Source organism: Microtus oregoni, unplaced genomic scaffold (genome assembly GCF_018167655.1).
Source record: "Microtus oregoni isolate MIOR12 unplaced genomic scaffold, Mior012 000005F_ref0000423, whole genome shotgun sequence".
NCBI classification, from domain to species: Eukaryota; Metazoa; Chordata; class Mammalia; order Rodentia; family Cricetidae; genus Microtus; species Microtus oregoni.
In genome coordinates this window covers 29,075,441-29,092,716 of record NW_024543064.1, presented here as the reverse complement: position 1 = coordinate 29,092,716, position 17,276 = coordinate 29,075,441, and the positions used below count along the sequence as shown (strand labels likewise).

Genomic DNA, 17,276 nt, shown 5'->3' with positions numbered 1-17,276 from the left:
TTCCAGAGGATCTGGGTTCAATTCCCAGCACCCACATGGCAGCTCACAACTGTGTAACTCCAAGATTTGATAGCCTCTCACAGACATACATGCAGGCGAAACACCAATACTATAAAATAAAAAATAAATTATTAAAAAAAATAAGAAGAAAGAAATCCCAGAACTCCCAGTGGCTGGTACATACACAGAGTAGGTAAATCTTTGTATACAAAAAAATCTAGTATACAAATTGAGTTCTAGGACAGTCAGGACTGTTACACAGAGAAACCCTGTCTCTAAAAAACAAACAAACAAGCAAATAAATCCAGTTCAGAAGCTAGGCGTGACACATGCCTTTCATCCCAGCACTCCCTAGGCACTCTCTATGAGTTTAAGGCCAGCCTGGACTACATAGTTCTAAGACAGCCAGAGCTACATGGTGAGACTCTGTCTCAGAAAGAGAAAAGAAAAAAGTCAAACCAACATTTCCTCAGTGAGCGAGGACTGAGGCCCCTTTCTGAGCCGCTTGGAAAGAGTAGTGAAGGATGGCACCTCCTGCTGAGGCCCCTCAGCCTCTGGAGGCTTACTCCCAGCACTTCTTCCATTCGGTTTACACAGCTCTATTTTCTATGTGTTAATTGATGCTTTATAAATACATTTGCAAGTAGGAGTGTGAGTGTGTGTATGTGTGTGTGCGTGCATGTGTGTGTGTATGTGTGTGTGTGCGCGCGCATGTGTGTGTATGTGTGTGTGTGTGCGCGCATGCTCTATTCCTTTTTACAGCACTGTCTGCTGTGTCTTTTACATACCCCTATATAGAAGCTGGTAGCAGGCAAGGCAGAGACTGTTCAATCTTATCATTTGGTTGAAAGCAAACTGCCTGTTTCTAGTCTCTGTCTCAGGAGTCCTGTCTCCAGGTCCAGCCCTTCCCTCTGGCCAGTCCCAGATAAAGTTGCTTGCTGCCTGGAAGCCTGAGTTTTGCCTGACGTCCCCTCGGGGCAGCTAGACTTCGCCTGCACGTGTGCTGCCCTCTTCTGTTGTGGAATGGCAGTACCCCTCATCTCAAAAGCCTGGCTGGTGCCAGCCACCCAGGAAGAAGGTTCCCTGCCACCCTGCAGCCCATCACCATAGCAACCCTCAAAATGGTTACCCAGATGGCTGGGTAACCATAGCAACTGGCCAAGTCTCACCACCTTAGAGTCTCCCTAGGCCTTCTCCTGTGGCTTCTCGGAGTCACTGCCAAAGAATCTCCCATGCGGAGAATGAGCAAAGGCGCCTAATCAGCGGCTGTCCAAAGGTATGTGGAATGCCTCACATGCCCCGGCCTCTCCTGACTGAAGGGTGCAGACACTCCGTGAACCTTGAAGTGCTGCACAGAGGTTAGCTGCTGTTATCTTACTGTGCACTAGAAAGACAGTGGGTTGCCTTAGGCAGACCTACAGTCATTCCCAGTTTGGCCCCCTACTGAAGCTGAGAGACCTCAGGGCAAGGTACTGAACTCACCAGGTGTCTGTCTCCTTTATACTATAGAACACCTGTGTCTTAAAGTCCACTTAACCACTGGGATCTATTGCAGGATATTTGATCACACTGTGTGAAGATGAGTTTGTCCTTCCTGGCCTACCTAAAGGCACCTGCTGATTGACTTATTAAAGAGCTGAATGGCCAATAGCTAGGCAGGATAGAATAGGCAGGACTTCTGGGGAAAGAATCTAAGAGGTGGGGATTAGCCAGAAAGATGCAGAGAAAGCATTGTACGTATTGTGCTGAGGAGAGAGATAATGAGCCACATGGCAGAATGTGGATTAATACAAACAGGTTAATTTAAGTTTGTTTTTTGTTTGCTTGTTTTTCTTTTTTTCCAAGACAGGGTTTCTCTGTATAACAGTCCCAGCTGTCCTATAACCCACATTATAGACCAGGTTGGCCTCAAACTCACTGAGATCTACCTGCCTCTGCCTCCCTGTGTCATTATTTGGGAGCTGATGGTCAAAGAAAGACCAAATACAGTGGTCCAAAACAGCATGTAACATGCAAAGGAACGGATCAATAGAGATCCCAACCTCTGTGCGAATAAAACTGTATTCTTTTCCCTCTTGAAAGAGTCAAGCTTCATGCTGGGCGGTGGTGGTGCAAGCCTTGCCTTTAATCCTAGCAGAGGCAGGGCCAGGCAGATCTCTGTGAGTTTGAGGCCAGCCTGGCCTACGGAGCAAGTTCTAGGACAGCTAGGAAAACACAGAGAAACCCTGTCTTGAAAAAAAGCAAAAAAAAAAAAAAATCCAAAACAACAACAACAAAAAAAAATCAAAAAACACAAAAGCAAACAAAATAAAAGTGTCAAACCTCATTCACACCCTATTGCCCTTCCTGCAGGAACGGGTCTCATCCTCCTGGGCACTGAGGTTTCTTTTTTTTTTTTTTTTTTCTTCTTCGAGACAGGGTTTCTCTGTAGCTTTGGAGCCTGTCCTGGTACTAGCTCTTGTAGATCAGGCTGGCCTTGAACTCACAGAAATCTGCCTGTCTCTGCCTCCCGAGTGCTGGCAGTGAGGTTCTTAATTCAGTAAATTGGGATGTTTCCAAAATTGAAAGATGCAGCAATTTACCTATGAGACTTCCCTCCACCTTAAATCTCTCCTTCCCACACTGCCCCATGATAGAAACCTGTGAAAGGAGAGAATTGAGCGTTAATCCCCAAGGCCTCCACAGGCAGGCTCTACATTGCAGCAGTCTCTGGTTTTAGGTGAGAACAATCAGGTGAACTACTTCCCTAAGCATCAGAACGGGTCTTACACACAGGCTTTGCTCACAAGGCGGATTCCTTTTCTCTATGATCTTAAAAGTCTTCTGAGGTGGGGCTGGAGAGAAGGCTCAGAGGGTAAGAGCACTGGCTGCTCCTCCAAAGGTCCTGAGTTCAATTCCCGGCAACCATATGATGGTCCACAACCATAAGTAATGCGCTCTGGTGCCCTCTTCTGGCATGCAGGCAGAACACTGTATACATAATAAATAAATCTAGGGGAGGGGGACTTTAAAAAAAAAAAGTCTTCTGAGATAAATTAGGCAATGGTGGTGCAGGCCTTTAATCCCAGCATTCAGAGGCAGGCAGAACTCGCAGAGATGGAGGACAACCTGGTCTACATAGTGTGCTCCAGGACAGCCAGAAGTACACAGAAAAACCAAAAATAAACCAATCAATCAATCAATAAGAGGCTGGGGAAATGGCTCAGAGGTTAAGAACACTGGCTGCTTTTCCAGAGGTCCTGAGTTCAATTCCCAACAACCATCTGTAATGCGCTCTGGTGCCCTCTTCTGGCCTGCAGGCATATATGCAGTACAGAAACACTGTACATATAATAAATAAATAAATCTTTAAAAAAAAAAAAAAGAAAAAAGTAATGAAATTAAAGGCACACGCCTCTAATCTCAGCAGAGAGGCAAATCACTGAGTTTGTGGCCAGCCTGGTCCAGGACTGCCGGGGTTACACAAAGAAACCCTGTCATAACAAAAAAAAAATCATTATTTTATATACTAGATATATGCTAATAAAAAAAATTGGAGGGCATGCAAAAGTATCTGGTTGCCCAAATTGTCCTTTTCAGTAATGGGGACTGCATGTCAGGCCTTTTGCAGGTTAGGCAAGTAGTCTGCTCCTGAGCTATGTTCGCAACTGCCATTTGTACCTTTACTATGAGACAGAGTCTCACTAAAGCTCCTCAAGCTGGCTTTGAAGCATGAATGCTCCTGCCTCAGCCTCCTAAGGAGCCTACAGCACCTACAGACTTTCCTCTATAACTGGAGTATAGAGGCAGAAGCAGAGCGTGTGGGCAGAGTTAAGACTCACCATAATTCTAAATTTCCTTTTTTTTTTTTATAGGGTCTCACTATGTAATTCTGGCTGGTCTAGAAACTCACTTTGTAGACCAGACTGTCTTGACTTCAGAGACCCACCTGCCTGTGCTTCATGAGCAATCAAAGGCATGCTCTGCTTGGTAATTCTTGTTTTGGGGTGATGACTATTCAGAACACCATTCTCGCTGCTCCTGTATTTGAAGCTCTCCGGACAGAGCAAGGGCTTTGGCAGCAGCTGGACCTGGTGCCCAGTACTCAGTAACTCCAGGGAGCAGTGCGCCTGTGGGGCTTCAGGAGACACTACGCATACTGATAATGCCGAACCCTGACTTTCCCTTAGCTTGCTGCACAAACCTAGACAAGGTGCTAGCAGTGATGTCCCAGGGTTCTGTGAGGACGAAATGACGTGCGTGAAGCCCTGGTACACACCTAGGGCTTGGCAGTCGCGCTACCAGCCATGACATGAGCTCTCAGGAGCTCCCAGGCTGGGTCCAGAGTTCACGCCCCAGCCACCCTCAGTGTTCTTTAACTCCTAACTCCCACCAACTGTTCCCTTTTCATTTCCCCCTTCCTGCTGAGAGAAAGGATAAAAACCCAGTGGGTATGTTGCTCTCTTCAGGATGTCCTAGCAAGCTCCTAGTTCTTTTCCAAGTCCCAGATCAAATGCATTCCCGGCTCCAGGTCCCAGATGGGCAGGCGCAAGAGGAGCCCTCTCCCCGCGAACTTCCACAGTTTTCTTCAGCCTGCATCTCCACCGCTTTCCTTGGTAGGAGCTGAACCCCGAAGCCCTGGCTGAGCCTTGAGCAAGGTAGCTAAAGGACCGATTATCAGGAAGTGCAGCACCAATGAAAGACAGGTAAACCAGCGCCCATAGACTGATGAGGAAACAGGTGAGCGAATCAAGGATACTAAGGGGACTAGCCAATGTCGTTAAAGGCAGCTTACAGGGCAGGCGGCTTACTCCCATGATCTCTTAACCCATTTTGCAAAACTCTGAGGCAGCTCTCTTGCTCCCCGATTTTAACAATGAAAATGTGAGGTTAGTAACTTCTCAGGGTCCCCAACCAAGGGAACGCAAAGTCATTCCCTCGCATGGATGAACAGAAGCCTAAACAACTGTGGTTTACTCTTCCACAAGCGAGGGTGTGAAGAGCGCATGCCCAAAGACACACTCACTGAGGCTTGAAGCAAAATCCTCCCCTTGGCCATGAAACATCGGGGGTAGGAGTGGGGCACAGGTCGTGATCATTCTTCAGATCACGGAGCTTCACTTCTCTGTAGCAGCATCCTTAGTTCAAGGAGAGAGTCCAGCTGGGAAGACCCTTCCCGATCCTATAGAAGAGCCAAGCCAGGCAACTACCGGCAGGCTATAAAGTCAAACCACGGCAGGCCTCAGCTACAGCAACTATGAGAAAAGATGCCAGATGGGCTCGAATTAACACTTGGGTGGTGGATAATTAATTCTCACACCCAGGTATGATCACATGCCTGTGAGGTGGCATGCTGTTAGAGTAGAGGCAAGTGCAGTCCTAGATCCTGTGACAGTCAGGTCTTCTCGTGGCAGCTCATCTCTGAGACATGACACAGCCTTCCACTGTCCCCAAAGCACCCAGTCCTTTCTCTGCATTCCTAACGTCCAGAACAGACAGCCACAAGCCAGATTGCTATTCCTCTGTATTACCTGGAACTCACTCGAAAGGCATGGTGGGAAACCAATGGTGCAAAGAAAGGATTGCCCCTCGCCATCCAGCAACCACCTCCCTCACCAGCTGGGGTCCCAAAGGGACCCTGAGCCTCAGAGAAAGGACAGCTTGGCTGTCTTTTTAGCTGCTTGCACAGAATCCTGCCCACGTGGTCATTTTCTATCCCTCCAGCAAATGTGACCCAGATTCACTTTCAAAGCACTGCAGCTGAGCTGGTGGTGTAGCTACAGTTCGCTGCCCCACTTTCCCAGGCCTCTCCTGCTATTGAAACCAAACTCCAGAACAGAGCCAGGGACCCACAACACACAGCCAGGAAAAGCGAGAGAAGCTGGGAAGAGAAGGAGCCTTCTTGGGTACAAAGCTCCAAAACGCTCAGAACAAGAAAGATTGCTTGCCCGGGAATAGGGGTCCCCAGTAGAAATATTCTTTGGAGTCCCATTTCCTACCCCTACAGCCCTTGATCCCATCTGTGGCTTGGCCAGAACAAACCATGTCCACCTGCTCTCTGACAAAGCCTTTGGACTGAACAAAAGAAAGCAACGGAAGTGGCAAGCTCAGGCCCATTCCTTGCTGACCTAGGAAACTGCTGGCCTTCTGCAGTTTAGGTTGCTAACCAAGTACTAGGAAGGACCACACTAAGTGCAGTAATGGGCATGTACACCTCTGTTCACCAGTCAGCTCTGATCCCCAGTCAAAGGTTGCTGGAAGCAGGTATGACTGTTCCCCCCTCCCCTCGCCCTGCCTTTTACAGATGAAACTGAAGCTCCTTTTACAGATGAAACTGGCTAAAGTCATCTGGCTAGATAGATTTCCTGACTCTGGATACAACTGTGTCTGAGTTCCTGGTACATGGTAGGGGCTCGATCTTTTTATTAAATAGATAGATGAATGGCTGGGTGGATGGATGGATGGATGGATGGATGGATAAATCTGTTGTTCTGGAGGAGAGATGCATGGACAAAAAGGAGGAGCAGATGCCCTTCCGTGAAGAGTGTGGCACCAGTGTTCTCAGGACTGTCTGCCCAAGGTCAGAAAAGCAAGACGGGACTCCTGATTAGAACACGGTCCATGTCTGGTGTGGGCAATGAACCAGGAAACAAAGAGCTAGAACATAAGATGGAAAAGGGCTTGGAAGAGATGAACTGTCTGATAGGAGGGATTGGAGGCGGCTTCCGGGAGGAGGCTGCAATGGAGCAGATGTCGGGAACAGCACTTTCAACGATGCTGTCCAACTGGTTAGCCTGAGTTCCTGTGTGTGGCTTTCACAGCGCAATCAGTTTCTTCCCATCCTCTCGGCTAAACTGAATTCCACGAAAAAAGAACCACATCTTCAGCTGCCTTTGCAAAAGCAAAAGAAGAGGGGGGGCAGCATGAGAAGAGGCTGCAGAGAGATTGAGATTCTGACATCATAGGGAGAGACAGAACAACGGGCAGTCTCCTGCAGGGCTGCAGGCATGCAGCTTCAGCTTCCTAAGTTGGCTCACTTTTCTAATTAATCAGAAAAGCACAATTTCCTCTCCTTCTTCCTCCCTGCTGATGAAGGATGCTTACACACGGGGCGTCCTTACTCTTCCTCCACTGTCCCCCTCCCCACTGTGTGACTGGCTGACCGCTAGGCCCACTCAACGCAAATCGCAAGGTGCTTTCCCTTCTCTTCTCCATTCTCCTCCTCCAGGCAGCTGCCGAGATTTTACAGCTGCCTGCCCTGCAGATTTTCTTGTAGATGCTAATAAAATTTTTCTCAACCTTAAAACAAAATAAAACAAACTGAACAAAGCTGGGGTTGGTGACCCACACCTGAAATCCATCTGTTGGTAGGTAGAGGCAGAAAGACTAGTCTTCACAGCCAGCCTCTGCTACCCAGATTGTTCGAGGCTAACCTGGGCTCTATAAGACCCTGTCTCAAACAAAACAAAGCAAAACCTAAAAAAGGCCTCACTAGATGGATGAATACCTAATTGATGGGTGGAAGGTGAATGAATCCTTTTGCACCAACCCTGCCCTAGTCAAAACAAGACACTTGACAGGTGTCTGCAAGAAACTAGTCGTAACAACTGTACAAATCCATATCGCAACAAATGTGAATGGTGCCCCCTACAGTTGTGTAGTTGTAAAACCACATGATATCTGTCTAACCATTTTCTTCACCTATTTCCACAGGCCTCAAAGAATAGAGCTTTGTTGTTTTGTTTTGTTTTGAGACAGAGTTTCTCTGTGCAGCCCTGGCTGCCCTGAAACTCATTCTGCAGACCAGGCTGGCCTCAAATTCAAGAGAGCTGCCCGTGTCTGCCTCCCTAGAGCTGGGACTAAAGGCATGCACCCCCAGCGCCCAGTTTGATGTTGTATACCTTGTTAAAATAACCTTTCCAGCCCCTCCACCACGTGTCAACCGCCCTCAGTGAGTAAGGACAGCCATTAGGGCTGCTATTCACTCAAGACAGAGTCAGAGGGGAAGAAGCAACAGAAAGGCCTGAGGTGTAGAATTTAAGGGAGATACTGAGACAGGCTATTGGCTCTCTCCAGTTTTGTCCCTGCCCTTTCCTTTTTCTATGGGTCAGTATCTCAAGGCTGCTCCCAGCGGTGACTTGGGGATCAGGCCAGCTATTTAAACTGTCACCTGTGCAGGAGTCAGACTGGGCCAGGTGGTATAAGAAATGGGAACAACCTCACACTAGGAGTTACCTAGATCTATGCCTGCCAATCCTGTGTGACTTCACGAAGTCCCCAGGGCCTCAGGGCCTTAGCCTAGCGTGTGTCCTGACAGCTCACAGCCTCTTGAAACCTCTGTAAACCCTAAAGTTTTCACAATTGACTCTTGCATTTCGAAGGGGCTAGACTTGGGGAGATAAGAACAGGGCTGGCAAGAAAGGGGTGAGGGCAGCCAGGGGCAGGCTAGACGGCAGCCTCTCTGAGTCTGGGAAGTCTGCCTTGAGAAGAAGCTTTCTCAACCCTGGCTTACCTCTCTTCTCTGCAATAGTGACCAGCAGGGAGTTCCCATCACACCCCTCAACCAAAGGTGGGTCCTAAGACCTGCTCAAGACACCAACTGTAAAGGCTAGGGACTTGGAAGTCTCTACACTTGATGAGACTTCTTCTTCTTCTTCTTCTTCTTCTTCTTCTTCTTCTTCTTCTTTTTGGTGTTTTTTGTTTGTTTGTTTTTTGTTGTTGTTGTTGTTGTTTGTTTTCTGTTTTTTTGGTTTTTTTTTTTTGAGACAAGGTTTCTCTGTAGCTTTGGTCCCTGACCTGGAACTGTAGAACAGGCTGGCCTCGAACTCACAGAGATCCGCCTGCCTCCGCCTCCAGAGTGCTGGAATTAAAGGCGTGCGCCACCACTGCCCAGCTTTTGATGAGACTGATTTTGACAGCCCCACTTAGCTTCATAACCCAAAACCTGGGGGAAGAGAAAATTACACAGGACACAGCTGCTTCCAGTGTGAGCCTGACTTCACTTCCTCCCAGAAGGCAAATTCTGCAGCAGAGAGCTTCAGAGCATTCAGGGTGTCCCAGCACCCACATGTGGGAGTCTCCTCAGAAGCAAGGCCGCCTGTTTCATTACTCTGGTGGAGCCCCCACAACATTCTAAAACTGTATGGAGACTTGAGCCAGACACTAAAGTAGCAGCCTGGTCCAACTCAGCTGCCTCTCTTCTTTTCTAAGGAAACACCCAATGGCAGCACGGTTATTTTTAACTGCGGCAGCCTCCCCTTCTCCAGCTTCACTGGTCCAGCCCTCTCCCCAAGACAGCCATTGGTGGATCAGGATGCAAAGATCAGCATGATGCCAGAATCAGAGCCTGAGAGCACAGCCCAACACCTGCCCAGCCCTTTCTCAGCTGACTTGGCAGGGTCCTGAGGGCCTTTGCCTGATGATTAAGCTCCCTTGACTCCCCTTGACTTACTGCCTAGACCAGAATCTAAAACAGCAGAGCCTTCTCAGAGAACTGGAGGAAGAAACTGTCACCGAGCCATCTAGAACCATGTATGAGATGAATGATGGGCTAGAAACAAGGAGAGAAAACTGATGCGTCCCCTCTGCCTTCAGGAGGAGAGATCTGTGACTCAGCGGCCCCTGAGGTATGCCCCTTCAAGGCTGGGCAAGCAAACCTCTTCCTGCATCCTAGGGCCTGCTCCAAACTTGGTTACTAGCTGATGTTTCAGGACCAAGACACCTGAGGACTTCCTCCACGGGGCACGGGCTCCCTTTTGCCCACCAGCAGTTCCTGCTTGCCATGCTTCTCTGCCGTCGGCTCCCCCAGAGCTCACCCCTGCATCTTTCCTGACCCACGCGTCTACAGAGCCCCTCCCTCCTAACTTCCCGTGACAACCCACTGCCACATATTAGCCTCTCAGTACTTCTTGCGCTCATTTGGTCGGTCGCTCCTTACTTGACGATCTCTAGTGTGCACAGGGCCCCTGTGTAAGTCACTGAAGGTCAAGGCATAAAATCAGCCACAGCACTGAATAGCTCACAGTCATGAGGGAGTGATGGACTCCCTGTGGGTTCACTGCTCTGCTGGGCAAAGGAAGAGGAGGAGAGAAAAGCATGAATATATAAGAGTGGAGGAGGAGACTCTGGGTACCACTGGGGACATTAGGGCTAGAAAGGCTGGTACTTAAGAGAGGAGGAGGAACTGGCCAACATCTTGCAGAGAAGAAAATTAAAGCCTAGAGGTTTGATCCCACATGCTGCATACCTTGAAGGGCGAGCGACTGCGCAGTGCTGTGGGGATGGGGGTGGGCAGCTGGTAAAGCGGAGGAGATGGAGTGGGGCCTGGTTTGGGCTGAGTTCTTATGCTGAAGCCTTTATTTCACTGGCAACGAGGAGCCAGAGATGACTTATAAGCAGCTGGGGTGATGGGAGCAGGTTTGCATCTTAGACTAAAATGCTCTGGCAGTCACGTGGAAGCAGGAGGAAAAGACTGAGGGAACCAGAACCATCCGGCTGATCAGAAGGTCCAGGTGAGACAATGAAGCAACTTACACAAAGCAGGCCAGCTGAGGTGCTGAGCGTACATCCGGGAGCCAGCTCTGGATGCCTCCAGTGAAGCGGCTCTTTTATTAAAGCCAAACACTAGGCTGAGGACCCAGGTTCAGTTCCAAGCACATCACCACCCGTAACTCCTTATCCTCTTACACTCTTAACCTCTGCTGCTTTTTTTTTTAATATTTATTTATTATGTATACAATATTCTTTCTGCGTGTATGCCTGAAGGCCAGAAGAGGGCACCAGACCTCATTACAGATGGTTGTGAGCCACCGTGTGGTTGCTGGGAATTGAACTCAGGACCTTTGGAAGAGCAGGCAATGCTCTTAACCGCTGAGCCATCTCTCCAGCCCCCTAACCTTTGCTGCTTGAAGGAAAACGGGCACCTCCTGATCAGAGCAGGCAGCCCCTAGCCCTCCCACCGGTACTGGAGAATCTACACACAAGCTTCAAAAGGTGGCGTGAGTAAAATCGCCTCTGCCAAAGGCTTCCTTGTAAGGAAATAACATAACAGAAATTTTTTTTTTATTCCTAACTATGATCATCATAGTGCTGTCTAGTCTACTACATAAGAACAGTAAAAAAAAAAAAAAAAAGAATAGGATGTAGAAAAACCCTGAAATATACATACACAGCCTTCAAAAGTAACTACAGTCTGAGCCAGGTGGTGGCGCACACCTCTCATCCCAGCAGAGGCAGGCGAATCTCTGTGATTTTGAGACTAGCCTGGTCTACAAAGCAAGTTGCAGGCCAGCCAGGGCTACATAGTGAGACCCTGTGATGAAAACACAAAAATAAATTTTCAAATAACCATAAAATCTGAGATATAAATCAGAAGATCTTTTTCAGGGTAAATGAAGAAACAGACCCACACGGGAACAGAGGCCAGGAAGGTAACTATTACATACATAAACCACAACGGAGTGGGAAAAGCACAGGGTGCAGAAATGAGAACAAGCCTCATTCAGTACTGGGGGAGGCAGGGTTTTTCTGGTTTTTGTTTTCTTTTTCCTTCAGGTTTCTCTTGAATGCCCTTTCATCATCCTTCAATAATAACAGTCGTCATAACAACAAGCTAGATTCCAGCTGACTTGGCCCTGAGGATCTCTCAGCTCCCTACTATGGCGGTGCACACTGGCCTACTCTTCCCTCCACCCCGCAGCATCCAGCTAGCCAAAGCTGCTGGAGATCGCTCTTACCAGCGACTCTGACCACAGCACGCTCTGCAGGGTCCAGCACCGAATCCTGGCTCTTCCGCTTCTTCTGCTCATGCAGTGGCAGATTCCAGGGCAAGGTGTCCCCGGGGGGACAGGGAGACAGGCTCCCTGACCGCTCACTCCGGTAAGACCGCTCGCTCCGACATGACCTCTCACTCCGACAGGACCGCTCGCTGAGCGTTTCTTCGTCTGAGGAAGACATGGTGGCTCGCAGGGGCGGCTACAGAAAGGACTGGCTGTCCTGGGAGAAGGATCTGGAGGAGAGAGGGAAGATTGAGAGCAGAATGGGAGGATCACATAAGGAACACTGAGACTAGGATCGCGACTCCTGGCCCGGCTACTGACTTGATCTCTTCTCCCTCCTGAACCTCAGTCTCCCCATTTACGAAATGAAATAGCACAGCTGGGCATGGCAGCACAGGCCTTAATCCCAGCACTCGGGAGGCAGAGGCAGGCAGATGCCTCTCTGGGTTCGAGGCCAGCCTGGTCTACAGAATGAGTTCCAGGAGAGCCAGGGCTACATGGAAAAACCCTTTCTAGAAAAAAAAAAACATATTAAAAACAACAAATGCCAAGACTAATTCTTAGGGCTTAGGGGAAAATTATATTAGGTAATAGATCTATCTACCTACCTATCTATAGATAGAATGTGAATGATAGATAGATAGATAGATAGATAGACAGACCTATTAGAGCCAGCACTTAAGAGGTGGAGGCAGGAGGATCAAGAGTTTAAGGCCAGCCTTTGCAACATAGTGAGTTTAAGGCTATCCAGGGTTACATGAGTTCTGGTTTCAAACAAAGCAAAACAAAAAGTCAGGCATGATAGCTCATGCCTATAATTCCAGTGCTTGTGAAACAGAGATGGAGGGGAGGCTCTGGCTACTCTTCTAGAGGTCCTAAGTTCTGTTCTCAAAACCAAACTAAAATCTGATGACCTCTTCTGGCCTCTGCAGGCACCAGGCATGCATGTGGTACACAGACATGTATATAGCAGCTAAAACGCACACAACATGACAAAATTAGTAATATATCTACATATATATGTACTCTCACACACACATACATACATATATGTATGTTTTGGTTTTTCAAGACAAGGTTTCTCTGTGTAGCCCTGGCTGTCCTGGAACTTGTTCTGTAGACCAGGCTGGCCTCAACTCAGAAATTTGCCTGCCTCTTCCTCCTGAGTGCTGGGATTAAAGGCACGTACCACCATCACCCAGAAGTAACACTGTCTTTTTTTTTTTTTTTTTTTTTTTTTTTTTGGTTTTTCGAGACAGGGTTTCTCTGTGGCTTTGGAGCCTGTCCTGGAACTAGCTCTGTAGACCAGGCTGGTCTCGAACTCACAGAGATCCGCCTACCTCTGCCTCCCGAGTGCTGGGATTAAAGGCGTGCGCCACCATCGCCCGGCTAGTAACACTGTCTTTAAAGATTAAAAGAGAAAAGAAAGAGGGGCAATAGGATCCCACAAGTAGTTTAAGGTTAGCCTACATATTGAGTACCAGGCCAGCCTGGGATACAGCATGGAAGTCTGTTGAAAGAAATCTCCCTCCTTCTCCTCCAATGCTGGGGCTTGGGCCTCAGGTCTTGCACATACTAGGCAAGGGCTGTACCACTGGGTTACAACCCTAGCCGCAAGTACTTATAAATCATTAGCACCATGTGGCTGGATATGGTACACAAACCTGTAATCCCAGCACTCAGGAGGCTAAGAGGCTGAAGCAGGAAGACTGTGATATCAGTGTCTTCTGGGCTATATTCGGAGACCCTGTCTCAAACAAACTTACAAAGAAACTTGGGCTATAGGGAGAGATGGTTAAGAACGCATACTGCTCTTATAGGAGACCCAACTTCAGTTCCCAGGACCCACGGCAGGCAGTTCATAACTACTTGTAAGTCTAGCTCCAGGGACCTGACGCCCTCCTCTGGGCTCTTCAGACACCTGGCTCATGTGCACACACGATACATGCACACAGAATTAAAAATAAAATGAATTTTTAGCCAGGCATAGTATAACATGCCTGTAATCCCAGAACTCATGAGGCAGAGGCAGGCAGATCTCTGTGAGTTCAAGGCCAGCCTAGTCTACATGACAAGCTCCAGGCCAGTCATGGCTACATAGTGAGACACTGTCTAAAAACAAACAAAAATAATGGGTGAATGTTACCTTCCATTACTAATAGCCAGACAGAAAGATATGCGTTCAAATTCTACTCCTTTATTCATTAGCTGTATGACCCTGAAAAAGCTATTTAATTTTGTCACCCTTGACATTCTCATCTATAAAATGGGCATGATGCTACTACCATCTAACCTCACAGTGTTGTTTGCAAGAACTAACTAATATCCTTTCATCTGAAGCCAGGTACCCAGTAAGCACTCAGTGCAGAAGTTATTATTACATTCCCCCTCTTACCTCCCAGGAATCTATACGGATAAAATAGGACAACAGATGGGAAACATTTTCAAAAAGCTAATGTACAGTCTCAGCAGCAGGAATGAAAAGAAACATGAGCTACAAAAGGTGGGAATTCCTGATTTCTCCAGCATAGATTAGACACAGCACTAAACCTGAAGCAAGAGAGACCTGGCTGTAAATTCTGGTCCTGTCACTCACAATCGGTGAGATCAGGGGCAAGCCATTCTACCTCTGGGAGACTCAGCTTCACCAGCTCCACAGTGGGGGAGGGGCAGTACTTCTCCTTCCAGGATATTTTAAGGACACCCGTGAAATGCGAATGTAAACGTAGCTGGTACCATGTATGTCACACAGCAGGCATTAGATGAAATATTCATTGGCTCATTCCAAGGGCTGTGTGGGAATACATCACACAGCATGGGGCCAGGGGTAACGGTAAGGACCTTCAGTTTTTCTGGTCAGTTTAGCTAGCGGAGGGAGAGGAGTGGAAACACACTCATTCCAAGCCAGCTGGACTCCACCAGTCAGACTGGGCAGCCTTCCCTCAGCCAGGCCCAGCTCACTGCCCTGAACCATCTGCTACACACGGCCCACCACCCCAAGAGCTCTCAGAGCCAAGATGATGCATGCCTTCAGCTGTCAGCCTTCTGATAAGGACCCAGAGCTAGCTCAGGTAAATAGTTCCCTTTGGGCTCTAAAGGCAGGACATGGAAACGCTGTCAACTTTTCCTTACGGGGAATATCTGCACACAGGGCTGTGCAAAACAGGGAAGTGGCCTAAATGCCTAGGTCCCTAGCACAGCTCCTTGTAGATCCTGGGAATCTCGGCTTAGAAGCAGCAAGAGGTAGAGACACTCTCCTGGAACAGGGACGTCTCCCTCAGAAGCACAGAACTCAGATAACAAAAGATCCCACCATGGGTTTCTGTGGAGCTCGGGGCAGTCAGCTCGGGGCAGTCAGAGCGGCCCTGTCAGGACATTCCTGTGTCAGCAGTGAGGCGCTTCCCAGGGAACAGCAAGACCTTTCTTGCCCCCTGAAAGAGTTGAAAAGATCCAAGGACGGGCACGGCTTTGCCCTTTTTCGGAGCACTTGACCCCAGTCTCCTCATTACCTTCTAGTACCTACCTCTTTGGTTCGGTGGAGTGCTGAAGTGACAGCCCCAACCTCTAGGAAACTCAGGCTGTGCCCGCATTCTACCCTCAACCCTGGGCAGGAGACTGCCCCTCCTCTCTGGCCACCTGCTTCGTTCTAGAGCCTCCCATTCTCCTCCTAGACGCCCATTTTTACTACAAAGGCCCTCGTAGGCAAGGCCTCCTCGGTGAGAAGCCGGGCCCTCCTCGGCTCAAGCCAGGCCAGTGACAATCTTCGACCTCTCACACACACTCACACCTGTGTGACCTCCGGGCTTCCGCCCTACTCCTCAATCAGTCAGGTCACTCTATCCATCCCGGACTCTCTCCATCCCGGATTGGCAAGAACGCGCGCCCACACCCCCAATGCATCTCGAAGGTCCCCAGGCCACCTGGGTCCTCTACAGGCATCTGACCCTGCACCGACAGGCTGCTGCTCTCCCCACCTCTCCTCCACCCCCACGGCGCGGGGGAGGGGCGCTCCCCGGAATCGGTGGCGGCGCGGGTGGGTCCGCGTGCCCGCCGCGCGTGGCTGACAAAGAGCGGGGACGCGTGACCGAGGATCGGCAGGGCGTCGGTGCCATCGACCGATCTCAGGAACCAAGAGGCGAGTTTCCCTGCCCAGCCCTGGCCGCTCCTGCAGGTCCCGGTCGTGTGCCCCATTTTTCCCAGAAACACGCCTCCCTTTGGCCCGGGCAGCGGCCGCCCGAGGGAACCCCGACTCCGCGCGCTCCGCACTCCCCGCGCTGCAGGTGCGAGGCCCGCACGGCTGCGGTGCCCGTTCCTGTCAACCCGCATGCCAGTCGCCCCGGGGCTGGGGTGCGGCTGCCCCGGCTCCAAGCATCACCGCGCAGCCGGCGGAGGAGCCGAGAGCCCCCCGAGCCCGCCCCGCGCCTTACCCTGTGAGCGCGAGGAGGAGGCCGGCGGGCGGCTGCGGCGCGGCGCGGCGCGGCGGAGGGGAGCGGCTCCCACAATGGCCGAGCTCGCGCCGCCGAGCCCCCCGCCCCCCGCGCCCTAGCGGCGGCGGCAGAAGCCGAGCCCGCGCAGCCGCCCAACCCGCTCCCCACCCCCGGCGCCGGCGCCGCCCCCCGCCCGCCGCGCTCTCCGCCCTGCACCCCTCCCGCCGCGCCCTGCGGGTCTGCGGACCCGCGCCCCTCCGCACTCACCCCGCGTCTTCTCGCAGTCCCTTCCTTTGCAACAACACCAGGGCCCGCGGGGACGATTCACACCCCTCACTTCCCGGCCTCGGGGCTGCCGACCTCTCCGCCCCCGGCCCGGAGCCGCTCGCTGACCCTGGCCCGCCCCTTGGAGCTCTTCTCGGCCAGTCCCAGGATGACTCTCCCAGGCTCGGGCTCTCTGCCCGGTCCGGCTCGGCCGGGGTTCTGGAATAACCTCGGCCTGCCCTCTTGCCCACTTCCTCTAAAACCACATTCTGTCATCACTCCTGGGGCCCCTTTTGGAGAAGGCCCCGGGGGAATTGAGTCCAGGAGGGACTTGAAGGCTCCATTTCTCCCGAGGGATAAAGGGAAGAGGGGAGCCAGCACCCCCTCCCCCAAGAGAGTCCTGTCTCTTGATTGATTGGAGACACTTGGAGGCTATAGGGTAAAGGCGGCGCCTTGCTTGGAGGAAGCTTCTTCCACTGATAAGACGTTTATTGAGCTCCTTCTGCCTGCTTCTGCGGTGCAGATAAGTAAATGTGTCTAGAATGTTTCTGCATAGAAACAGCCACCTTATGGGTATGCCTTCTGGTTACTGTGCAAAGTACTTTACCTGGTTGATGGCAGACATAGATTTCTTATCATTCATTCATTCAACAAATATGCTTTGAACATCTACACCCAGTTACTGAAGATCCCTAAACGAGGAGGATGTATCTAACTCCAGCCCACAGGCCCCAATGGGTTTACAGTCCAGCAGATCAAATAAAGACCAGAAGGCATCCCAAGAGACTGCATTATGGTCTTTCACTTATGAATGCAAAACTAAAATCAG

At 50.2% G+C, this 17,276-nt stretch overlaps 1 protein-coding gene across 21 annotated transcripts in view; it reads right to left on the bottom strand.

The window, feature by feature from the left end:
• Macf1 (microtubule actin crosslinking factor 1) overlaps window positions 1-16,606 on the bottom strand; it is a 338,997-nt gene extending 322,391 nt beyond the window's left edge. For 8 of the 21 annotated variants that reach the window (XM_041651091.1, XM_041651086.1, XM_041651088.1 and 5 more), the window contains exons 1-2: window positions 16,451-16,605; window positions 11,715-11,986 (exon numbers count right to left, since the gene is read on the bottom strand). In XM_041651091.1, the coding sequence (XP_041507025.1) occupies window positions 11,715-11,934 (220 nt within the window). In that variant the 5' untranslated portion in view covers window positions 11,935-11,986; window positions 16,451-16,605. Of the gene's footprint in view, window positions 1-11,714; window positions 11,987-16,183; window positions 16,296-16,450 lie in introns of those variants that run through there. The other 13 variants (XM_041651076.1, XM_041651084.1, XM_041651079.1 and 10 more) reach the window with 4 other exon arrangements.
• Window positions 16,607-17,276: the final 670 nt, after the last annotated feature.